This window comes from Hyperolius riggenbachi, chromosome 3 (genome assembly GCF_040937935.1).
Source record: "Hyperolius riggenbachi isolate aHypRig1 chromosome 3, aHypRig1.pri, whole genome shotgun sequence".
NCBI classification, from domain to species: domain Eukaryota; kingdom Metazoa; phylum Chordata; class Amphibia; order Anura; family Hyperoliidae; genus Hyperolius; species Hyperolius riggenbachi.
In genome coordinates this window covers 329,775,846-329,801,904 of record NC_090648.1, presented here as the reverse complement: position 1 = coordinate 329,801,904, position 26,059 = coordinate 329,775,846, and the positions used below count along the sequence as shown (strand labels likewise).

Sequence of the window (26,059 nt, the reverse complement as noted above, 5' to 3'; positions counted from 1 at the left end):
ATGAGGCCTGGAGCGGCGTCTCTTGGGCTGCACCTTCTGCCATTTTTCTTTCTGTTGTACTAGTGGTAGTTTTTCCGAACCCGGCCAGTCTGGCAATTTGATGTTGGGTAGGTCGAATTTGTCAGAGATCTTCGGCAGGTCGGATGGATTAAGAAAAACGGCTGACTGACCCTCTTTTTTAATAAGGAGAGAGAAGGGGAATCCCCAGGAGTAAGTGGCGCCGACTTCTCTCAGGGCGTCTAGTAAAGGCTTGGTCGCTTTCCGTAGCAGCAGTGTGAAGCGGGAAAGATCTGCGTATAGATGTATTGTGGCCCCGTCAAACACCAATTCCTTTTTATCTCTGGCTGCCCGCATGATGTCATCCTTCAGAGCGTATTTGTGGATGCGACATATGACATCTCTCGGGCGGTTGATGTCCGTCTGCTTCGGACCGAAGGCCCTATGCGCCCTGTCAAGCTCTATCTGGAAGTCGTCTGGCTTATCCATGAACATGCGGAAGATCCCCTGAAGTGAGGGTATGAGATCCTCTTGACCCGTAGCTTCTGGGAGGCCTCGCACTCTGATGTTATTGCGACGGCCTCTGTTCTCCATGTCGTCCATTTTTAGCCAGTGGTCATCTAGGCGCTTGTCCTGGGAGTTCGCTCTTTTCACCAGGGAGTTAACCGAATCCTCCAGCTTGGCTTGTCCTTTCTCTAGTTCACATACTCTATCCCCCACCTCCGATAGTTCCTCACGGACTTCCGCTATGTCTTGTTTATATGCGTTTTCAATCCGTGAAGCGAGGGATTCAAAGTCTGATTTAGTAGGGATCTGACGGAGAAAGGCTCTTAGGTCAAAATTATCCTCCTCTTGATCTTCGTCAGAAGAGTCAGAGTCTCTGGCCGGGGTGGGAGCTCTAGGAGGAGATTGCGAGCGGGCTGTCTGGGGCCTCGGGGAAGAAATGGCGTCTAAGGCCTTAGGTGTGTTACCGTGCTTCCGCTGCGCGGACTTCTGGAAATACGAGTCTATTTCCCCACTTTCCTCTCTGGACTTGGTCCCCTTCCTTCTGGAGCTTGAACGGCTCATGTTGTTAAGATGTAGAAGGCTGTGTCGTAGCTTATAAAACAGCTAAGGGCTGCTGGGCACACAGAGCTCTCACAAGGCACGTCTTGCTGCCGCCATAGCCAGGCCACGCCCCCCTCCTTCCTATTTTTTTATTTGAAATATTTGTTCTGTTTTTTTTTTTTTTTTACTTTTGCAAAAAGTTAACATCGTGCAAAAAAACAGCATACAAATATAAAACATGCCTCATATATAATGGTTTTCAAAGATTATACCAGCCACATAAGGATCATTAATGCAAACAAAGTCTTGAACCTATAAATCACAATATTTTGGCTAAGATAATGCAAACAGTTGCTGACAACAAAGTATACCTTGCTAGAGATAACTAGATTAAAACTTGCAAAGGGCTGATTTGCATATTCAGCAGTGATGCATTGTGGGAGACCTCATATGGTCACTCCCTTTTTTTTCCCTTTTTTTTTTTTTTTCTTTTTTTTTTTTTTCTTTTTCTTTCCCTTTTTTATTTTTTTTTTCTTTCTTTTTTTCCCTTTTTAAAAAAACTCAGCGTATTATCATGCCCGGACTTCCATCAACATGACTTCACAGCCGTGCTCCTGTGTCCCTGGGCGCATCTTCACATCATAGTCTGAATCCACTTATATAGACATAACACAACAGCAACAACAACAACAAAAAGAAGAAAAATCACACGAGGAAAAATATTATAGTAGAATAGAATAAAATAAAAATAAATAAATAAAAAAAAAATAAAAATAAAACCACCACCAAAAAAAAAAAAAAAAAAAAAAAAAAAAAGAAATGCCCTCACCGGTCTTATAGGTATATGAGAGGAAAAGCTACTAGGAATGGGTGCAAATCCAGCCGCTGAGTGTGAATCCCTGAAAGATTGATGCATTACACCACTTATAGTATCTCACAATATTTGCAGGGAAAATCGGAACCATAAATCGGAATCAGAATCGGAAACCGGATCTGCAGTGTGCAGGGGAACCCCACACTGCAGCCGCTACTCAACAGCTCTAAAATATCAATGCTGCACTGTGAGTACCTCCTTTCCCTCTTCTTTTTCCCTTCTCTTCTCCTTTGTAATTAAAGGGATACCGCAGGGGGGCCGGGGGAAAACGAGCCGAACCCACCCGGGGCCCCCAACAGCCCCCCGCAGACATCCCGCGCCGGCGCAGCCACCCACCGACGCCCCGGCCCCGCCCCCAGCCCACCCCCGGAACCCCCGACCCCAAAGCCAGAAAACCACCGCGCCCGCACGCCAGAGCCCCCGCCGACGCCACCAGGAGCGCACCGCGCAAACACAGACCATACTGGGCCCGCGCCGCGCGCCCCCGACGACACCACCGGGACCGAGGACACGGCAACGCAGGCGCAGCGGCCCCCCGACCCCAAAGTCAGAAACTCCAGAAGCGAACCGGAGCCAGGGCCGGAGCACCCGCGAGCGGCCGCGCCAACACAGGACGCCCGCTGATCATATGGTCACTCCAACCTGAATATTCAAACTTCTGTTTTGCATAACATTTTAGCAATAGGGCTTTTTGGTCCTTTTTGGCCTCTTACACACTCCTAGGAGGAGTGAAAGAAACAGAGAGCCCAATCTGGTGTAGTAATTTTGACAAAAATGGAATTCAAGTGGAATAAAAGTTATACTCACAAGTCAGGGTTACCACATAGGCAACCACTGAGACAGCAGGTGGGGAGAATTGTCACCTGACCCCACTCAGGTTTAAAAAGTCGCTCTCTATAGATAGGAAGAAATGGGGATACACCCCTCCACCAAGGGTGGACTGAGATATAGAATAACAGGGATAATAGAGGCGCCAAACAAGTATAAAATAGGTAAAAAACTGTCTAAAAGGAGGGAAATGGGTGGATTCACCTCCCCCAGATACAAAAATGACCAGGCTAATTCAGCCGTAAGATCTATCAATATATTTATTAAAACAATTCTCCAATAGTGATGCAATGCGTTTCACAGGCCAGCATCCCGCTTCATCAGGCAATATAACAAGGAGAATACTGGAGGAAAGAAGGTAGGGGGGGAAAGAAGGGAGGAGACAAAAAAAGGGGGGGGGGGGAGAAACACAAAAAGAGATTGATGCTAGGAGGTGCTCAAAACTTCAACAGAACTTGTCATATTCTGGAACAATTTCCATCGTAAACTGTCTTATTGTGGTTTTAACAGAAAAGAAATTGGCACAAAATAATTTTGTCTCGATTATTACGTAAACCATTGTCCAAGCTACTATAACTCTAGCATCCTTGCAGAATGCTCAAAGATGTGTGTGTGTGTGTGACACACACACACACACACACACACACACACACACACACACACACACACACACACACACACACACACACACACACTCTGCAAGGATGCTAGAGTTACAAAGTCCGTATTTCTCTCTAGCTTGAATCTTAATTGTGAGAATCAGTTCTACAGAGCCCAAAATCTGAATTCATAGGCAGCAATAGTAAAAGCTCCAATGAGTGGCAAATGAATGAAATTATGGTGTCTGATAAAGGCGCCCGCTATTTGAGCACCTTGAATATGATTCATTTCTGCTAGTTGCAGCTTTTACTATTGCTGCCTATGGTTAAGGTTAAGCATGGGGGTAGTTATGTTTAGGCATCGAAGGGGTGGGGGAACTAATGTTAGGAACAAGGGGGAGAAGGGGGATTGGTTAAGGTTAGGGGCAACATAGGGGAGTGGTTAAGGTTAGGTGTTTACATCTTACCAATAATTTTCCGGGTATCCGCAACCATCGGTTCCATCTGTGTCAAACCCCCCTGGTGCCTAATCTTAACCAATCACCCCCCCCCCATATGCCTAAATTTACTACCCCCATGCCTAACCTTAACCCCTCTGGTAAAGGGAGCCACCCGCACTTGGAACACTACTAGTCTGTATTCTTGGTTAATGTGCTCTGAACCATTGTCAGCATGGGGTGACGTAACAAAAGCCTCTATATGAAATGATAAACCATAATTTGTAAGCTGTTCCAAAATTGGTTCAATTTTGGGCTGGTCAAAAGGACATGTGAAAGTGCCTGTTTGGCCACACTGTCTCCAGCATAGTGGGGAATGAAAGCTATCATAAAGGGCTAATTTCCTTGTTGTTGAGATAATTGCATAGCCAATTGGACACCACGGTAGCGTAGTGGTTAGCACTCTCACCTTGCAGTACTTGGTCGTCTTTTTGAATCTCAGCCAGGGCACTATCTGCACGGAGATTGTATGTTCTCCACGTTTGTGCATAGGTTTTCTCTGGGCACTCCGGTTTCCTCCCCCATCCGAAAAACATACAGATAAGTGAACTGACTTCCCCTAAATTGGCTACAATATATACACTACATGATACGTACATAAATATATGACTTTGGTAGGGTTTAGACAGAGGGAAAGTGTCAAGACAATATACTCTATACAGCATTGCAGAGGATGGTGGTGCTAATATAAACACTAATTGTAGAGTTTTTATTATTTGGGGCACGATTGTACTGGAATTAAGCCCGTAAGACTATGTGAGCAAATCTTTTTTTAATGTAATTTCTTTATTCTGCAAGCGTTCCTTATACCACATGGAAATGCCTCCATTCGGTGGAATAGAGCTTTTTAGGACTGCACAAATGTGAACTGGGATTATGGGATTGAAAAGACTCTGTTTATCCCTGTGGTGATGTCTAAGATAAGTAAAGTACTCGTTCTCCTCCAGATTAAATTTGTTTTTGATTTGCTCAAATAAAGATATGTGGCCCCTGAGTGCTAATTTATATTTCTTACATGCCTCATAAAATTCCAGTGATGAGCACTTACAGATGTCAGGTCAAGGCTGTGGGTGTACAAAAATGACAGTGTTTTAAAGGGGTTTCAAAAAAGTAAAATATAAAACAAAAAGTTTGTCTTTTTTTCAACTCAAATAACTAGAACCATGTAACAAAACTCTAAACCAGAGACTGGAAACTTGGAATATGGTATCCAGTAATGATTCTGCACTTATCACTTTACCATTAACCCTCTGGGCAATACAATTGCATCGCCCAGCAGGGGGCGCAGCACTTTTTTTAACTTTTTTATTTTTTTAAATCATGTAGCGAGCCCTGGGCTCGCTACATGATAGCCGCTGCGCAGCGGCCTCCCCCACCCACTCCGATCGCCTTCGGCGATCAGAGTAAGCAGGAAATCCCGTTCAGAACGGGATTTCCTGCTGGCCTTCCCCGGGCTTCTGGTAAGAGTAAGTCAAGATCATCAAACCTAGCATTATACAGTAGGCCTTACTAAGTTGCTAACATGTAAGGAAATTACACCCATGCATGAAAAACAGTTACTCAGTATGGGTATTCACTAACCGAGACCATGATATGGTAGTGTGCATGTTTTGTTGCCCCTCGGTGGAATCAATAACAAGATTTTTGCATTAAATTACAAAAAGTATTACAGAACACTGATGTATGTCTGTAGCAATTTCAATTAAAGTTTTACTTTAACTTCTGGTGGCACATTTGGGATTAACCGTTCCAGCTTTATTAGATTTCCTACAGGACAATTGGGATAAGGGGTTGATGTTAAACGGTCTTAAAGTTCATATGGCAGCAGTGACTGCTTTAACTGAAGGACAGTTTTTGTAAAACTTGTTAGTAGTTAATTGTTACGCAGAAAGCAATAAATACCTAGACACTTTTGTTTGAATTGACACTTGGGATATTTGGTTCTTCAGATTCTCACAGTACATTCATATGAGTTGCTAGAGGAAATCTTAAGGTCCGTACACACGCCGGACTTTAGGCAACGACGGGTCCGTCGTTGCCTCCCGCTGGGTGGGCGTGCCAGCGACAGTCCGGCGTGTGTACGCTCTGTCGTCAGACTGATACGGCTGTTTCTGAGCGATCCGCCGGGCGGATCGCTCAGAAACAGCCGTATCAGTCTGACGACAGAGCGTACACACGCCGGACTGTCGCTGGCACGCCCACCCAGCGGGAGGCAACGACGAACCCGTCGTTGCCTAAAGTCCGGCGTGTGTACGGACCTTTAGGTAGTTTTTAACACTTTGTTGATGGCCATCACCTTGAACTTCGAAGGATATGGAGGCTGACATGTATTCCCTGTAAGCAATGCCATTTACCTGGCATCCTGCTGATCCTCTGCCTCCAATACTTTTAACCAGAGACCCTGAACAAGCATATGCAGATAAGGGGTTTCTGACTGAAGTCTGACTGGATTAACCTGGTGCTTGTTCCAGGTGTGTGATTCAGACATTACTGATGTCAGAGATCATCAGAACTGCATACTACTGGTATTGTTTAAAAGAAAATAGATTTTCCTCTCAATTCAGGGGTACTTAAAAAATCAGTGTATCGTTAAAAGTAGCAATGTAGGTGCACAGATTGTAGGAAACCTTTCTTCCTTCTTTTTTATTAATTGATCTATTGAATGAAGATAGATAGTTATGATTGACAGGGCCTCAACAGGGGTCCTAATATCTTTCTCGTTGATCTTAAACTGTAACTTTTTGCTAGGCTCTTTACCTACAATGGCTATCATTCATAAAAGTGTGTTTGGTAAATAAAAAATCTGGTCGGGAAAATACCGCATTCGGCATTTTAGACCTTTGTGTGCTAATTCATAAAGATTTTCACAGCCTTTGAAGTTCGGTAAATTACCGCAGCCCATTGAGAGGTACAGCAGAAGTGTAGCGATGCCTCTCTTTTGTTACAAGCTGTAATTACGGTTCCCTGCACAGCATAGCAGAGACTTCGGCTCCCTGCACAGATGACTCACACAGACTTCGGCTCCCTGCACAGACTCGCACAGACTGACTCACACAGACACTCCCTGCACAGACTCGCACATACTGACTCGCACAGACTTTGGCTCCCTGCACAGACTCGCACAGACTGACTCACATAGACTTCGGCTCCCTGCACAGACTCGCAGAGACTTCTGCACAGCCTACTTTGCTCTTATCTGCATGCTTATCGCCTCCTCTAAGCAAGCGGTATTCTCCGGCCCAATACCGGCAGCTCTAATCTTTGTGAACTGACATTTAGTGACATGTGTTGAGATAATCACCGCACAAGGCGGTAATTTACCTCACTGCTCAGTAATTTGAGCTTTTCATGCGGTAACAGCTTTTATGAATGCTGAACTTGCTAAGTGTTCGGTAAAGTCAGCTGTTTTCTGCATTACCACATGCGGTAATGCTTTATGAATGATAGCCAATGTGTGTTTTTGCTAAAAGTTTTGTATGTTGCAAATTGTCTATTCAGCAATTCATTCACATCTTACTGTTGAATATTCAAGAGAAAATGCTCCTCTGGCCTTTCACTTTAATCTCTGTGGGATACTGTATATGAAACCATTGATAACTTTTAGTTTTCAGTTTCTTTTTCACTCATATTGCTTTTACTTCTTCCTTTTTTTTTCTTTTGCCTGCAGCAAAGCTAGTGCACATTTTGATCTTTCTCCCTTAGATGAGATGCTTTGTCTATGATCTGACCGATTGTATTTTGTTTTAATAATGCAGACACCATACAAAAAGTAAGATTCCTACAGTTCTCTAGGTAAACCTCAGAATACAAAGCTGTCCTCTGGATTTTTCCTATACTGTAGCTTAATGGTGACAAAAAGGATTAATACATGGCTAGGGATGATGGTCAATGAGATGCAAATAATTTCGAGTTAATGCAACATTATGCAAATGTATGCAGCTTGAAAATTAAACAATCAAATCTTGCTACGGTAAAATTCAAGTTGGTCCACTTTCAAGCAGCATCAATTTGCATACTCCTGCATCAACGCAAAATTATTTGCACCTAATTGACCATCTCTAGTCTTGGCCAAGCAGAGGCCAAGCCCATTGTTCTCCTCCTTACTTTTCCCTTTCCTTTATGGGCTGCACCATCATCCTTCCAAGGCTCCAACCCCCCCTCCATAGCAACAAAACGTGTTGTTAACCTGTAGGATAGCTACAAATCTGTACAGCAGTCAGCCCTTACCTGCTTCCTGAGGGATTGATTCAGTAATTTTTGTGTGTAGGAGCATCCTAAAATATCTCCAATTCCATACAATCCCCTCACCCTCACCCCCCCCCCCCCCCCCCCAGTAATTTTAAAGCCAGTTTTCAATGTATTTATCTATTAATATCATCTGAAAAGCTGTAAATTACACCACTCAGATGGGAGTCCAGACATATCCTGCTCTTTCTCTGCTCCAGAACTTTTTTTTTTTTTTGCTATCTGGATGAAGAATCTCTTGCACGTTCTGTTGCATTTACAAATATCCATGCCAGTGAAAGAGACCGGAATAAAGAGTTCCTGTTGTGCAACGTGTGATTCTCTTGTAGGCCACATAAGACAGGCAGTATATGGTAATCTGCCCAATAGGGATCTAAATATATATAGATGGTAACTTTAAACGGCAGTGGCCATACTTCCCCATGCACGTGATCTAAAATGAAAAAAAAAATGCACGTTGGGTTGAGTTTTATTGTACCTAACAACTTTTAAGGATTAAACTTAACAAAGCTGTCATCATTTTTTTGTATTTGTTTTAATTTCAAGTACCCAATCATATCTGAGGACCTTAAAATAAATACATTTGCAAAAATGCATTTTTAACACTGCTTACACTAGCAATGGGGTGTGCAGTAACATGACTAAATACTGCTGCTGTTTGTTCATGTGTGCGTACATATTAAGGTAGCCATACATTAGGCAGACAATCAACCATCCAATTCGATTATTATTATTAAGTCGGATGAAAATCTGTGCCACCAAGTGCATGACCGATCGACAATGCAACCAATTTTGATTGTGTATGCTGCAAGATGTTGGGCTGACTTGCTCGATTGGGTGCACGGCGGTAACAGCGACGAAACCCCCAGTGCTGTCCTCATTCATGTTAAGTGTGTCTCTCCCCCCCCCCCCCCCAGTGCCCAGTGCATGTTATACATTCTGTCCATGGCCTCCGCTTGTCCGCCATTGCTCCATGCGCATTCTGCTCTACATGCACGTGTGCCCCATGTGGTTTTCTAGTAAGGGTGGGCGTATGACATCAGATGTCATACACACGGCCACGTCACTAGGCAACCATGTGGCATGCGTGTATGAAGAATATAATGCAACCGGAACTAGCGGGGACATGCAGAGGCCGCAGACAGGTAATGTTTAACCTGCACCAGTGGAAGGGAATGCTTAATGTTAGGAGGAAAGCGTTGGGGCGGCGAGGCGGTCTGATGCGGTGTCACACGGCTGATTCGATTTAATCATGAAATTGATCGGGAGTTGGCCAGTGGTGTATGGGCAGCTGACAGATCTCTCTATAATCAGATTTAATTAAAGAGAGATTTGTCTCTTGGTCGAATCTGCCCATTTTTGCTACATTTATGGCTACCTTTACTGTGTGTACTGTGTAAAAAGTGAGCAAAGCCTAAGAGTGTATACACACATCCAATTTTGATTGACCAGTCATTGGCCATTTTTACCACTTTCATTTGGTATGAGGGGAACAGATTTTAAATATTATGAACAATTGTGTAGGTAAGCTGTCATGCTTCATGGAGGTGGTAAAATTAGCCAATCACAATTTGGTGTGTACCCCGTCTTAGGACTGGGTTCCACTGCAAATCACAAAACAATGTTTGCAATTATTTATACATATTTCTAGTGATTTGTAAGTGATTTTGTGCTTGTCACTCAAGCACAGTTGGTCTAGTATTGCACCAGACACTGCTTTGTGATTCTGCAAACAAATTGGATCACTGTAGTCCGTGGCATCACCCCTTAGAATTACATTGTCGTACTGATCACAGGCAAGCAGCAGATGCCCCCAAAAAGTTGCTTGCAGTCCCATAATGTGGTAGTGTCTGTAGTGAAAACCAGCAAAGTGTACATTTCTGTCATAGTAAGTGGTTTGTTTTTTATTTTTTTATTGCATTTTGGCTGCTCATATTGTCCAGCCTTTTATTTATTTTTTTAATTTGGCACGGAAGAGTGGTGTACAAAAATAGAAAGTGTAAACACTTCCTTTTGCAGTCTGACACCATCTGCCTGCATGTAAATAGAAATCATGATAAGAGGGATTTAGAATGCACTCATAAATTTATACAGATGGAATAGCATTCAGTAACAGTTTTGATATCCACATGAGACCACCTAGGCACAGGTAGGAAAAGCTTCATTTCTCAAACTCTGCTAATGCCAGCAGGATCGGGATATGTTAGATATTCAGTGTGTGCTATAACACTAATCAAAGCCTGCTTCACAAGAACACGCAAGAGAATAGAAAAATGAATGCATAAGTGAATTAATTAAATTAAAACAATATAATATTCATTTATAGGGCAGCTTGGAAGCATGTTGCTCATACAGAGAAGGTCTGAGTTTTTCTTGTAGATCCAGAGACAGCTGCGTGGGTACACTGCCCCCACTCTGCATGCAGTCACAACGCTTCTCCTCATCTCCAGTACCCAGCATGGGGATTATGATAAAGCTGCTATTTACTAACTAGCTATAAGACACAAGTGTAAGCTTTCAAGGTTTGCCTTTCTAAACGACTTTATACGTTATAGAAATGCTGGAAAAAATACAGAATATGGAAATGGAATTTAATAAAGCCAAAGCCTTCTTGAATAATTTAGTTCACTAGGTAAAAGCTTCCAAAGTTATCCGCAGACTCCAACACGTTCTGTAGCCTGAGATTGATGCATTCATTTAAAGGACCACTGTTGCAAAAATGATGTATATGTATGTATGTATATATAATGTACATGTATGTATGTATGTATGTGTATATATATATTATAAAAAGTACATTTCCCCCAGAGTAAAATAAGCTATAAATTACCTTTCTCCTATGTGGCTGTCACCCCTCTTTGGGGTTTTTGAGCCTTTCCTTTATTCATTACAAAAAACACTCCCTGGAATTGACCTGTGAAAAGATGCCACCCGTCTCTTAACTCATCTGCACCCTATGTTTGTGTTTGGTCTGAGCAACTGCCGTGATTGCAAACAGAGGAAATCCAGAGAATCCCACATGAGGAGGTGGACCAGTTCAAAACCTTTCAGATTTCTATTACCTACTGTAAAGCTGGGCATACACGGCTCGTTTGTGCACCAGAATATTGCCGCTGGCTGGATCCCAGTGCGTCCCCGCGGTCGCCCGGATCGATTCCCGCGCGTCTGGACAACATGAAGTAGGTATAACCGCACATGGCAGGAGCTGGTGGAGAATGGCCATTCTCCTCCAGCTCCTGCCATGTGCGGTTCCTGTGTTTGAAAATTCAGTGAGTGGTTATACTTGGCTTCATGTTCTCCAGATGTTTATTAACCTCCCTGGCGGTCTGATTCCCGCGGCCCTGCGGGCGTGGGAAGGTATTTTTTGCAAAAAAAAAAATTTCTATCATGTAGCTAGCCTTGCCCGTTCCTTTAGGGCTTCCCCCATCGCCGTGGCGACGATCGCGATGACGTCTTCGACAGAGGGAGTGCCGATCCACCCCTCAGCGCTGCCTGGCACTGATTGGCCAGGCTGCGCATGGGGTCTCGGGGGGGGGGGGGGTGTCGGGAAGACCTCTAACGCGGCAGGTAGCGGCAAATCGGCGGCGATCGCAGTATACACGCAGCTAGCAATGTCGGTGGGCCTGGAGGACAGGGTTGGGGAACTGGGAATTAGCCCACCTCAATAAAAGGGTTAAACTTACAATATTGGCATGGAGGTTGATACATTTGCTTGTCTTAGAACTTGCTCATGAAATTGTCTGGGTGTGATTGCTACAGTAATACTTGAAGAAGCTGAATACTCCTTGTGATATCTTACTCCTTCTACATAACTGGGTCATTTTATCAAGTGCTTTCAAACTGTGCACTGCAATACGCCTCCAAAGTTCCAAGAGCAAAATATAGTAATGCAATACAGATAAATGTAGCTTTGTTAAACTAAAATTAGAAAGTAAAAATGAATGTCACTGACGTTTTATCCATATATGATTTCTAGTCTCTTATTAATTTTGCAGCTTGTGAATTTCAGATTGTGGTCTGGGGCTCTTGGATGCGACGTCAGTATTTTACTGGAAGAACTTGGCTGTCATTCTTAGTATCACAAGGGAAGCAACCAACTCTCTTGTTTTGAGAAATGGTTACTTTGTAAATGTAAATCACAATGCATATATAGTAAAGTTTAAAAGTTTTAGGCACTGAAAAAAAGCTGTAACGCAGCACTGCTTTAGAAAAACAATGCCGTGAATTGTTTTCTTCATCCCAAAAACTTCCTTAAAGTGAACCTGCGATGAAAATAAACCAATGAGATGTACAATTCTATTTATGTTCCTACTCCTAAAAATGACTTTTTTTTTAAGATATCCCATGGTTTTATTTTATAAACATTTACAAACTAGATTGAATATTTTGTTGCCTCTGCTCAGTGCCAGCCTAATAAGTATCTCAGCGTTAGAAAAAGGTCAATCGTTCATGTATTTTATCTCCCTCTGCTTTCAGAAGTTGTATTTTGCCAGCACAAGTCCCTGCAATTACTCCTTGATAAGTTTGACCTTGGGCTAAAGTCAAATAATCAGACAGGAAGAAAGGGGCTTACTGCAATTTTCCCTTCTCTTACCCTCCCTTCCCTGCCACTCACCCTAAGGTAAGTGAATGGGGTGGGGGAGGAAATAGGAGGGAAAAAGAAAAGGGACATTTCTTCCAGAGTACAAGGTCGACATTACCCGAAGGTAAAATTTTTCAAGGAGTTTACTCGGGCCAGGGGTACAAGGAAAGGAACAGACAATGCACAGAGGCACATGGATCAGCATAAATATGCCTCTGTGCTTGCCTTGGATAGCTGTGCCTCAGGTCATATATCCTTTTTTGTTTGTAACCCATCTTGTTTTGTTTCCACATATGTTGTTTCTTGTATGTATTGTAAATACAGAAATAAAACTTCGTGTTGGTGAACATCAGAGACTCACTCCAGACTTACTACCAGCTCTACCTGCCCCAGAAGGCACAAGCACCCGCTACCATCTCGTGTTACATGCACATGTGGTCAGCATAAAAGATGAATTTATACAGGTTTATTTTTTTTTAACAGTTGGAACATCTAGTTAAACAATTAAAAAACAAACAAACCTGTAACTAAAAAAAGTTCCCTTGGGGGGTACTCACCTCGGGTGTGGGAAGCCTCCGGATCCTATCGAGGCTTCCCCCGTCCTCCTGTGTCCCAGGGCGGTCTAGCTGTGCCCCTCCAAACAGTGGGGATGTAAATATTTACCTCCCGGCTCCAGCGCAGATGCAGTATCGGCTCTCCGCTCGGAGATGGGTAGAGATAGCCGATCGCTGTCAGTCCACTCTACTGCACAGGTACAAGTCTCCTGCACCTGCGTAGTAGAGCGGACCCAACAGAGATTGGCTGTTTCCGTCTATTTCCGTGTTGAGAGCCGCAACAGCGCCACCCGCTGGAGCCAGGGAAGGTAAATAAATCAAGCCTTGTCAGGCTTGCCGAGCGAGGATTGCAGGACACTTCAGGGGAGCCAGCGCTGGATAGCCTGCAGACTACAGGGACGGGAGAAGCCTCATTGGGACCCTGAGGCTTCCCCCTTCTGAGGTAAGTACCCCCCAGGGGACATTTTTTTTAGTACAGAGTCTCTTTAAACGAGTTGACACCAATTGCATAAAAGGTAAATACTCCTCTTTTTCGGTTATGTATAACATTAAAATGCTACATATATTCTCTAGATCTATCTAGATAGCCAATCCTATCCTGATTGTTAAGTCTAAAAATATTCTCTAGATCTGTTTCGATAGGCAAATCCTATCCTGATTGTTAGATTCATTAATAGAGCATTTACATTTAGAGTGTGTATTTGTGAATTTTGAAAATGTTGCCTTATTTAGCAACAGCCACTTTTTCATTTTCATTGCTTTCCTTAAAGAGTAGCTGTCAGCCATACTATCTCAGAAAAAAACACACATATATAAGTAGATAAATACTTGCTTTACTTACATATATATTGGCCTGTCCACATTTTGATTTTAGTGATTTTTCTACAGTAAAAAATGAGAAAATCCTTCTTCGCATTTCCCATTTTAAGTGTGGCTATTTTGAAGCCAATCCTGATGTCATTTCCTGCTCTACTCTCCTCTGCCTGCTTTGCTTGCCCTTCACTATAGAAAGTGCATTATCTCAACATGAGAAATATTGGCCAATCAGAATGGAACAGATGTGTTGGAGCTTCAGCCAATCAGGCTGCATTAGTTAAAGAGACACTGAAGCGAGACTAAATCTCGCTTCAGCTCTCATATATAGCAGGGGTATGTGTGCCCCTGCTAAAACGCCGCTATCCCGCGGCTGCACGAGGGTCCCTGATCCCCCAACCCACCCCCCGTAAACCTTGGTCGTCTTCTTGGTCGCAGATTCTGCTTCCTGGGGCAAGGGCTAACTACTGCAGCCCTGCCTCCCAGCGCGTCTATCAGACGTGCATCACCGCCTCTCCCCCGCCCCTCTCAGTAAAGGAAGACTGAGAGGGGTGGGGGAGAGGGGGAGATACGCGCTGACAGACGCGCGTGGGGCAGGGCTGCGGCGGTTAGCCCTGCCCCAATGCGGAAGCGCTCCCCCGCATTACGGAGGGGATTTGGGGGACAGGGACCCCCGTTAAGCCGCGGGATAGCGGCGGTTTAGCAGGGGCACACGTGCCCCTGCTATATATGAGGTCTGAAGCGAGATCTATTCTCGCTTCAGACTCTCTTTAAGACTGAGGGAAAATAGAGAAGCAAATAAGGACAACCCAGCATGCCCTGCAACTTCCTTTTTGTATACCAAATTTTGTGTGTACCAAATAAGAGTCAGGTAAATTGGGGAATGATCATTTATCAACAAGAAAAGTAATAGTGATTTTAACTTTTGGACTGCCTGGTTATTTGTTTACCAGATAAAAATAAAGAATTCATTTTTAATTTTATGTCCGACAGTTACACTTTAAACAACTTCAGTTCTGCCAGGTTGAATCTGTAGTAATTTATAATAATTTTTCAGATGAGTCTATTCTTACTCATGCGTTACATGAGAAGCTATTTAACCTTAACCTCCCTGGCGGTAAGCCCGACAGTGTCGGGCTAGCCACCGCATGGGATCGCATGGCCCCGGGAGGATTTTTTAAAAATAAAAATGGCTTTATTTGGTTAAGCTTGCACTTTGCTATCTAACCATGTCCCTCCGGTCCCCTCCGATCGGTATATGTACAACCCAGGGATCCCGCGATGGCGCAGTCTCCCAATCAGCACCCGGCTTTGCTATGGGAGGATCGGAACTGCACATGATGTCATAACGTCATGTCCGATCGTCGCCATAGCGACGAGTGAAGCTAAGTGGGAAGCTGCGGCTCTTGCGGGATCGCGGACGGGTGAGTGTTGCTGGCGGCGATCGGGGGGCTTAGAGAGGTGCCGGGGGCCTTGGGGCCACAGTTAGATAGCCTAGTGCTAGCTAACATTAACAAAACAGTTTTAATTTAAAAAAATCCCTCCCGCGGACGCAGCCACCGCATCTGCGTACCGCCAGGGAGGTTAATAAAAAAAAGGTGTGTGTTTTGAAAAAAAATTATGGAAACTGGCACTAACATGAAATAGAATCCTACACTGCTTTACTGTGTTCCTAAGGGGGAATAAGGAAAGCACAATTGTTTAATATTACCATGTCTGCTGAAGATTTAAAGGAACTCAAAGTGAAACAATGTGCCTCTTAAATGTGTTTATGTAGTATATATGGTCCGAGTTAAAATTTGCCAGGCCCTCCAGTTTTGGAGAGTAGAATATTAAACGTTTCTGTGACAAAGTGTACACTTAAGTTGATGTAGTCTATGTATTCATCTTGTTTTACTTTATGTGGTTATGTTTTTTTCTTACTATGCTTCTTTAGAATGAACAGTTTTAAATAGGCTTTTATTATTTTTAGTTCAAATTTTTAAACAGATAGATGGATTTGCATGTATTTGTATTTTTTACCAGTGTATGTGTGGGTTTCCTCTGGTCACTCTGGTTTGCTCTCACATTCCACAAACATGCAGATAAGTTACTTGGATTTCCTAAATTGGCGACAGTCTAGAATAGACATGGGACTGTGGTAGGGATTAGAATGTGAGCAACTCTGAGGTACAGTTATTGACAAGGTTATATATAGTTGAGTCTCGGTCATCTGGCACTGATGGGGGATGGTCTGATGCTCGATAAGTGTGCTTTCTGGTTGCTTGAGACTCAATGTTAAAAATAGGCCTAGCTTATATAGTACTATACCTCACTCTATACATACAATGAGCTACTATTAAATGTTAAAATACAGTAATTGAAAGTATGCTAACCTTGAAGGAACCCGGGAACCCAGTCCTGTATATATATACAGGATCTTCTAAAAAAATTAGCATATTGTGATAAAGTTCATTATTTTCTGTAATGTACTGATAAACATTAGACTTTCATATATTTTAGATTCAAATACACACAACTGAAGTAGTTCAAGCCTTTTATTGTTTTAATATTGATGATTTTGGCATACAGCTCATGAAAACCCAAATTTCCTATCTCAAAAAATTAGAATATTTCATCCGACCAATAAAAAAAGTCAACCTTCAAATAATTATGTTCAGTTATGCACTCAATACTTGGTCGGGAATCCTTTTGCAGAAATGACTGCTTCAATGCGGCGTGGCATGGAGGCAATCAGCCTGTGGCACTGCTGCTCAGGTGTTATGGAGGCCCAGGATGCTTCGATAGCGGCCTTAAGCTCATCCAGAGTGTTGGGTCTAGCGTCTCTCAACTTTCTCTTCACAATATCCCACAGATTCTCTATGGGGTTCAGGTCAGGAGAGTTGGTAGGCCAATTGAGCACAGTAATTCCATGGTCAGTAAACCATTTACCAGTGGTTTTGGCACTGTTAGCAGGTGCCAGGTCGTGCTGAAAAATGAAATCTTCATCTCCATAAAGCTTTTCAGCAGATGGAAGCATGAACCCACTTTTGCACCAGAAACTGCGGCAGAAGCGCCTGACCTGGGCTACAGAGAAGCAGCACTGGACTGTTGCTCAGTGGTCCAAAGTACTTTTTTTTGGATGAAAGCAACTTTTACATGTCATTCGGAAATCAAGGTGCCAGAGTCTGGAGGAAGACTGGGGAGAGGGAGATACCAAAATGCCTGAAGTCCAGAGACAAGTACCCACAGTCAGTGATGGTCTGGGGTGCCATGTCAGCTGCTGGTGTTGGTCCACTGTGTTTTATCAAGGGCAGGGTCAATGCAGCTAGCTATCAGGAGATTTTGGAGCACTTCATGCTTCATACTTGTATGTGTATGTAAAAGCACTGCGGAAGATGCCTGTACTATATGTAAATACTAAATAACAATATGAATATAAAGGAGCGTTTAATGAGTGACCATGTATGTGTTGCATGAGTTTAGGGATTTAAAATATATTTAGTTTAACATTTTACTTCTGTTATTTACTACAGCATATACATTTTAACTTGGATTTCAAAATTATAGTATTTCTGTGAAATCGTGTATTTTTTCTTGTAATCTGCACATGACCTCTTTTTATAAATAGACACCTTAATGCTCAGCATAATCAGTAAAGAAATACATGGTATATATATTATGTTTCATTAACCCCTGCTTCATGCATACTGGAGGTATAGAAAAAAATTTCTCTGAAAATCTTCAGATATTTTTGGTTTACAAGTTGCCCCATAATAACTAGTTTAGAGTTGTGTGATTTGGCATACTTAAAGGGACACTTAAGCCAGAAAAAAATGAGTTTTACTCACCTGGGGCTTCTACCACCCCCCTGCAGCTGTCCTGTGCCCTCGCAGCCACTCACTAATCCTCTGGTCCCCCGCTGCCAGCTAGTTTCGTTTTTGCCGACAGGACTGGTCACAAAAATATGCATTGCCGCATATCTGTGTGTTGGTAATGCGGCAACGCGTATCTTTGTACGGGTTGCAGCCCGCAATAGCGCTAATTATAGTCGGGAATGCGGATAAAACTATGCGTGGCCATTCCTGTCGTCAAAATCAAAATTAGCTGGCAGCAGGGGACCAGAGGATTAGTGAGTGGCTGCGAGGGGACAGGACTGCTGCAGGGGGCTGGTAGAAGTCCCAGGTGAGTAAAACTTTTTTTTTTTTTTTTCCTGGCTTAAGTGTCCCTGTAAGGGTAGAAAAAGCCATGTGTGTACAGTATGAGGGAATCTAGATATGTCTGATGTTATGCAACTCGGATAGCAGATACTCCAGTTTGCAACATCTGCAGCTATTCAGCAAATGTGTGGAATTTGGTACGACTTTCACATGTTCACACAAAAGAATAATAGATTTTCTTAAAAAATGAGGCTTTCTCTCCAAAGCAAGCGGGTAATGGGAATTGCTTCTCTGGAGAATAGACAATGTACATACTCACTTCAGGTCTATCTTAGGGTCAGAGTAAAAGATGCTGCTGCTATAGTAATACTGTACAGCTGTCTTGCTGTATTACTACAATGGCCTTTTTGGAAGCCAAGCACAGAGCATGTATCAGAATATGAACTTTTGCATTGCACTAGCCATGTTTTCCCTTGAAATGTTCAATGAAATCTGTAAAAGACTGATGACAGTATCTCTATTTTTTTTTAATTTGACGCCTGTTTAGTTTTTACAGTTTTTAAAATAAATTCTTTATAAAATCTTTAACTTTTTTTGTATTATTTTGATCAATGAATGCTATGTGTTATGTGAAGTTTTTTTTTTTCTTTTGCTATATAGTATATGGAGTCATATTAATATAACCTGTACGTTTCATCACGCAAGTTCTCTTAGCATGAGCAAATGTTGCTATTTTCTTTTTATGCTTTTGGAATACATTTAATTTGTAATTTTTTTTAATACAACTTATGTCACTCATTACATCTTGCAGTACTATAGTAACTCAAAACCTATTTCTGAAAATTACAAGAAAAGCCATTTTATCTTTCTCAACTTTGTAACCTGTGATACAGTAATTACCGTAACAAAAAAAGTAGAGACCAGCAATCACAAAAGACACAAAGAATCTTTTCATAGCATTTTGGTTACGTAAAACAAAAATGTTGCTTTAAAAGAAATCTTAAGTCGACTTGTAATAATGATTTTAACTTACCTGGGGCTTTTTGCAGCCCCCTGGAGTCCTTTGCCCAAGACTAGATCCGGATAACCGGAGGTTACTTACCGGTACGTTATTTTCCAGGGCAGTCGGGAAAAAATGCACAGACTCCCACTCCGACTCCTAATGAATTTGTAACTGTAATTAAAATAGAAAATATTATAAAATGTTCTATTTCTCAGATAATAGTCATTAAAAATAATGTATATATACAGTATATATACAGTAATAGCTGTGCTTAGTCCACAAAAATGAAATAAACCAGTCAAAATTAGTTACTTGTGCTGCTTCAATAAAGCAGTCCCCGTATTTTTAAGGTCAGATATACATATCTGATTTTGACTGTATATATGATGTGTACACAGGAATCTCTTATATATACTAAATAACATCTATGCTGTAAGAATAAAGCCTGATGTGTAGCTGTGCCACTAATAGAGATGGTCAATGAGATGGAAATAATTCTGCGCTGATGCTGGTTTATGCAAATGTATGCACACCCTTTGCTCATGAAATCAAATAATTTGATATGTTAAAATTTGGTTTGGTGACCACAAATTAAAGGGTACCTGAGACGGATGAAAAGTAAAGTTTTATACATACCTGGGGCTTCCTCCAGCCCCCTTCAGGCCAATCAGTCCCTCGCTGTCCTCTGTTATAAACTGTTCTTATATCACCTTGCTTCGACACCAGTAACTTCTTACAGTTACGTCTCACAGACTATTGAGATCACTTGACTCTCCACACAGCAAGCAGGAGATAGACTTCCTCAGGCTTCTTCAAGGTTTACGTTATTTATTCAAGTAACAGAAATACAGATAGATACAGTTTATCATCTCCTGGCAAAGCAGACTTCCATGTTGCGTTACAGCTGCTTGAGTACCTTCCTGCTGAAGATACCCAGGTCTTCTTGTATCTACCCTATGTTACATCTAGACTACCTATGTACAGCAGACATTATATCAGATTACAGAAAGGAAGCACATACTTAGAGGTCCCAGTCAGCCTTGCGAGCTATTGCGAAAGTAAAGAGCAGAATGCCCTCTCCATCGCTCACTCCGGGTTTAATACCGACTAGGAAAGAGTTAAATATGACATCATCTTCGCCACCCCCTAGATCAGATTATTGGTGGACCCACTCGTGGTGTCATCATACACACCTACTTGATTAATAATCAATGAGGCATTTGACCTATATGCAGGAATGTGGATGTTTAGTAAATATGGCTGATGTTTACTGTTCCTGTGGTGTACGTGTGGAGGTCAGAATAGGCCGATGGCCTTCTTTTAGGAACATGTTCTCAGTATCTGCGTCTATCCTCTGCTACACGCAGACCCTGAGATGCCTTTGCCTGCATCACAAAACCTCTATTTATTTTAAAGGCATACACTGCGGACAAGCCTTTTACATAAAACTCAGGCCAAGTAACTGAGGCCTACTTAAATTATAACATCCTCCACCACCTGGATCTTCTGCTATGAGTCCTGGTAATTCAGCCAGTCAGTGCAGTCCAGCCACGTGCCGCTCCCACAGCCAGGAACATTCTGCACCTGCGCAATAGTGCTGTACAGGTTTAGTATGCTCCTGGCGGCGGAGTGTGTGCATGCGCACTACGCCCGACTGGCTCAAGTACCTGGACTCCTAGCAGAAGATCTAGGTGGTGGAGGAGGACAACGAGGGACTGATTATCCTGAAGGCGGCGGGAGGAAGCCCCAGGTATGTATAAAACTTTTATTTCATCTGTCTCAGGTTTACTTTGTTACACAGTAGTACTATACTCTACATATGCACTCCCCACAGAGCTGCAGGGAATCCACTGAGAATGTTGTGCACATTGAACACAGAGGTGTTGTCTGTCACCCATAAACCTTGTTCAGATTGTGCATGAAGAATGTGTAATAGAGGAAGAATCCACTCATTCCCCTGCAGAGTACCTGCATACCATTCTTACATGCACCCACACTTACATTGCCTAGGGCCTGATAGATGTTCTTTGTTCCAGTTTGTACCTTTTACAAGTACGCCTACCAAGGACTAGTTTTAGTCTAAAGGGAATAAATATAGTAGTCTACACATCCTTCTCACTTCAGTTGTCTTGTAAAATTCCTAAGCGTTGGCAGTTAGACGAATTTCATGTTACATACTTTTAATCAACAAAATTGTAATATGCAAATTAGAGGAGTCTGAGTCGAGGAGTCGGTGGAATCCTAAACTGAGGAGTCGGAGTCTGAGTCGGTGGATTTTTGGACCAACTCCACAGCCCTGTTATTTTCTTTAGTGAATCAAACCCCTAAATGTTTTGCAGGCAGTAATTGGCTTGGGTGGTTTATTACAGGGCACTGACATTGATATTACTGAAGCAACTAGATCAGGATGACAGCCAGGCAGCTAATAAGATTGGATAAGATTACCAGCTATAACGTCCATTTTTCTCTTTCTACAGGTTACTTTCAAACTGTTTTTCTTATGCATATACTGTTATAGTTTTATAACATGAACTTAATTATTCAAGTAACCAGCTTAATATAATAATCTACTGCATGATATTTATGGTTTTTAACACATCGTGATCTACTTTCCTATTCTGTGTTTGTTTCAGAGGCTTATTGCTCCAAGAAAACAGCAAGTTTTCCGAGGCTCTACACTACTATAAGTTAGCAATTGGTAGCAGGCCTACACTGGCATGTAAGTAATGAATTTACATTTTTATCTCTCTCCTTCACATCTGTGTATGATTATCATCCCAGTCTTTTTGAAATGAGATGAAGGACTAAGACCTCACCACAAAACCATCATCACAACTGGCATCCTAATTGGCAGTGTTTTGTAGAGATGAAAGGTTTTGAGAAAGCCTGTAGCCTGAGCCACCGATTACCGATGGTGGTCTACTTCTGTATGGAAAGATAAATCATTTACAGACCCATATGTAGAAATGATTTATCAAAACCAATAATTTACTTGTACGACTGTGAGCAGTGCTTGAGTTCAACATAGTGCCTTCAGGTGATACTTCTGTACTAATGTCATACTTTCTATCTTCATTGATCTTACAGCGGCATACTTGAATACAGGAATCATCCTTATGAATCAGGGAAGAACTGACGAGGCTAGAAGAACCTTCTTAAAATGTTCAGACATTCCAGATGAAAATTTAAAAGATCCAAATGCCCATAAGAGTTCAGTGACCAGCTGTCTTTACAACCTCGGGAAGTTATACCATGAACAGGGACAGTATGAGGTGAGTTCATATTTGACACCTTACAGCGAACCTCCAGACTAAAAATCTACTCAGCAGCATTGAAAAGGCTTGGTGTTTCTTTAACAGTTTCACAGCATCAGAACTTTGTTTTTCTTCCAAAGCATTATTTTTAGCTGCATAGAAGTTAAACTCCACCCCATCATAAAAAACTACCTGGGCATATTTCTCCTGATGCTGTGCAAAGCATGATTGGATTTTTGATGATGTTGTTCTCGTTGCCTAGCAACTGGGAGGGGTGATTAGGACACACTCATGCTCCCTGTCACCTCCTTTCAACCAGAAAGATGGCTGCCCTCATGAAATCACAAACATTTGCATGTTCTTTTAAAACAGGGTGGGTAAGAGATTATATTACCTATTTATTTTAATTAACATAACTAATGTAACTTAACGGCAGTATGTTTAAGGCTGAAATTCCTCTTTAAAGTTTACCCAGGTGATATGTGACATGATGATACACGAGTATTTACAGTACAAAACATATTAACTGGGCTGTTTTACTTGTTTTATTGTGCTGCCTGAAAGAGTTAAGGTAATTTCTAGGCATGGAAATGACAGCTTATATCTTGTTGCTACCTTGTCAGGACTATAGTAAACATCTCTAATAAGCAAATTACAGCAACTTCTGATGGCAGGAAGGATATAATACATAAACTATTGACCTTTTTCTAATTCTAGGACACTTTATAGGCTGCCACTGAGTAGACAGTAAAACATTCAACCTACTTTGGAAATGTTTAAATATAAAAGAAAACCCTGAAGTACTTTAAAAAGTCATTTTTAGGAGAAGGAGGATAAATATAATTGTTAATCTCATCAGTTTATTTTCACCTTGGGTTCATCTTAAAGGATATCAAAGCTCAAAAACTTGCGAGAAATGGAGGGAACAGGCATATACTACCACCTGTCCTTATGCCCACCGCTCCCAGCTTTTCTCATCTCTGCCCCCATAGCTCATCTAAGGGCCTGTACACACTGCTGCGCTTTTAAAATCGCATGCAATTTTTAAATCGCAAGCCTTCATGAGAATAGGAAAAGCGCATTGCACCAGTGTGTACAGGTCTCCACGATTTTCATTATTTTTCTAAAGACCTTGCGATTGAAAAGCGCATGCGATTTGAAAAGTGCAGCGCAAGCGCAGCAGTGTGTACAGGCCCTAAAAGCCTCTTTTGGATGGCCAGGTTGGGACTTACTGCGCAGGCGGTGGCCAGACTGCGCACGCCCTACAGAGCGAGCCTGTGGGTGGGAGCGCACTGCGCATGCGTATGACATCACTGCGCCATGCGTAGTGTACGCCTGGCCACTAGCACGCGATGTAGGATGTGCGCAGCCCGGCCACCGCCTGTTCACTGTGTCCCGACCCGGGCCGACTGGAAGAGGATCCCCGGGGCTTTTAGGTGAGCTATGGGGGGCAGAGAGGAGAACGGGGGGAGCAGTGGGCATAAAGACAGGTGGTTGTATATGCCCGTCTCCCTCCATTTCTTCAAACTTTTTGAGCTCTGGTATCCTAAAATTGAACCACAGAGCTGCAGATGATTATTACTGTGCAAAAGCAGTTCACATGTTTTTACAGAAGATCACTAGCTTATACCTTACACACTCAGGCTGACATTCACTTCAGATCCAATCAATGATTTCATCAAATGAAATTAAGAAATTAGAAAGTAATTCAGCTGCAAACAGAAACCATCATTGAACCTTTTAGCAGTTATCAAGCAATTATAGCTGTTTGATTGGCACTAATGCCTGAGGAAGTGTTTGGCCTGAAAAACACATTCTCTTTGCCCAATAAAACTTTGTAACTATTGGTTGTGCTGTTTTAGGAGATAATTGCATGTCCTTACGCTATTAGTTGTTTGTTTTTTGTTTGTTTTGCTGGACGCTTTCTTATGTGCACACATAATAAATCAATATGGAGAAGGCATTCAAATGGCTTTTAAACTTGCATTTATCAAATCTTCAGCAGTTACCCAACATATTTCGGGGAGACCCCCGAAATCAGGTCTGTGTACGGGTTACCTGCAGCAACTCTCTGTGTGCACACAGAATAATTATATTTGGAGGTTAGAACATTTTGTCCCAAAAAACAGCTCCTGGTAAAGTAGACTTGAACTCTTGCACTGGACAGAAGAAAAACGTAGAGAAATGCACCCTGTATGTATTTAGAGAGTTTAGCCTGTCTAATTCCCCCTCATCTGTGTCTAATCACAACTGTAAATTGATCTCTTCAGCCAGCTCTGGAATCTCCTCTGCTATGAGAGAGCTGCTAATTTTTAAACACAGGATTTTAACTTTGTCTACTTCCATTAAAGCAGGAAGTAGACACACTGCAGATTTATTGCAGGATTTGTATCAGCTGTAACAAATGATTTTCTTTAAAGGTTTAGCTGTTGCTTATCTTTTAGAGCAGAGAGGATGTTGTGAGTTCAGGTCAGCTTTAACTGGCTTTTCCTAACTTCTGACTCCTGGTGGGTGCCAATTATCACATAATGATTTTTTTTTAAATCTCATTGGTTACCAGTGTGTTAAACAAATGAGCAGCTGTTGTGTTTGCTGCAGGCAAAGTTGCTATTCTTAACAAATAGCATGCATGCTGACTGTGGCATGCTTTTCCCCTCTAATGCCTAGTACACACCATACAATTTTCTGTAAGATTTTCTGTTAGATTCACCTGCCAGATAGATAATTACCAACATGTTGGAAATTCGCTATCTAACCATCTATCTGCCTAGCAATTAAGCATTGTTCTACTCAGCAGGAGATAAGCAGAAGACAATGCACCAGAGATTGACCAGTCTCTACCAGTACTTTACAGAAAATAATCTAATTACAGAAAATCTTACAGAAAATCTATCTAAAGGGTCCCATACACTGAGCCGATTAGCAGCCGATCGATTGATCAAAATCAATCGATCGCAAATCGATTGACCAGCCGATCGATTTGCTGCCGATTTCAATCGATATGACACGCTGGAAAATCTAGGTCGATCTGTTTAGATTGCTTATAATTTTGCACTGGACCTAATGGAAATCTGATGGCAAAAGAATGCCATCAGATCAATTTTCAATAGATTTCATACAGAAATCTTTTGGAAATCTGTTCCTAGTAAAAAAATTTCCTAAACACATCAGATAGATCAGAAATCTATCTGATGATCTATCTGCTGCTAATCTAACGAGTGTATGGCCACCTTAACAGAAAATTGTATGGTGTGTACTAGGCATAAGGGCTCAGACACACTATAAGTGCTTTTCTGAACACTTTTTGGCCATCAGAGCTTTCTGAGAGCTGTTTAAAAAAATGCTCCTATTGACTTACATTAAAATCATGGTAAAATGTTAATGTAAGTCAATGTGAGCCAACACATCATAGTATATTTATATTATTATTATGTAGTATTTAAATACCACAGACACCTTCAGCAGCACTGTACAGAATATTTATAGTCTTATAATTATTTGTCCCTCAGAAGTGCTCACAATCTAATCCCTACCATAGTCATATGCCCATCATTGTCAAGGGCCAATTTTAGGTGGAAGCCAATTCACTTATCTGTATGGTTTGGGATGTGGGAGGTACAGACTAAC

At 42.1% G+C, this 26,059-nt stretch overlaps 1 protein-coding gene across 2 annotated transcripts in view; it reads left to right on the top strand.

Annotated features, from left to right (window-relative positions):
* TMTC2 (transmembrane O-mannosyltransferase targeting cadherins 2) overlaps nt 1-26,059 on the top strand; it is a 422,822-nt gene that overhangs the window by 253,592 nt on the left and 143,171 nt on the right. For both annotated transcript variants that reach the window (XM_068276851.1, XM_068276852.1), the window contains 2 exons: nt 21,812-21,897; nt 22,266-22,450. In XM_068276851.1, the coding sequence (XP_068132952.1) occupies nt 21,812-21,897; nt 22,266-22,450 (271 nt within the window). The remainder of the gene's footprint in view (nt 1-21,811; nt 21,898-22,265; nt 22,451-26,059) is intronic.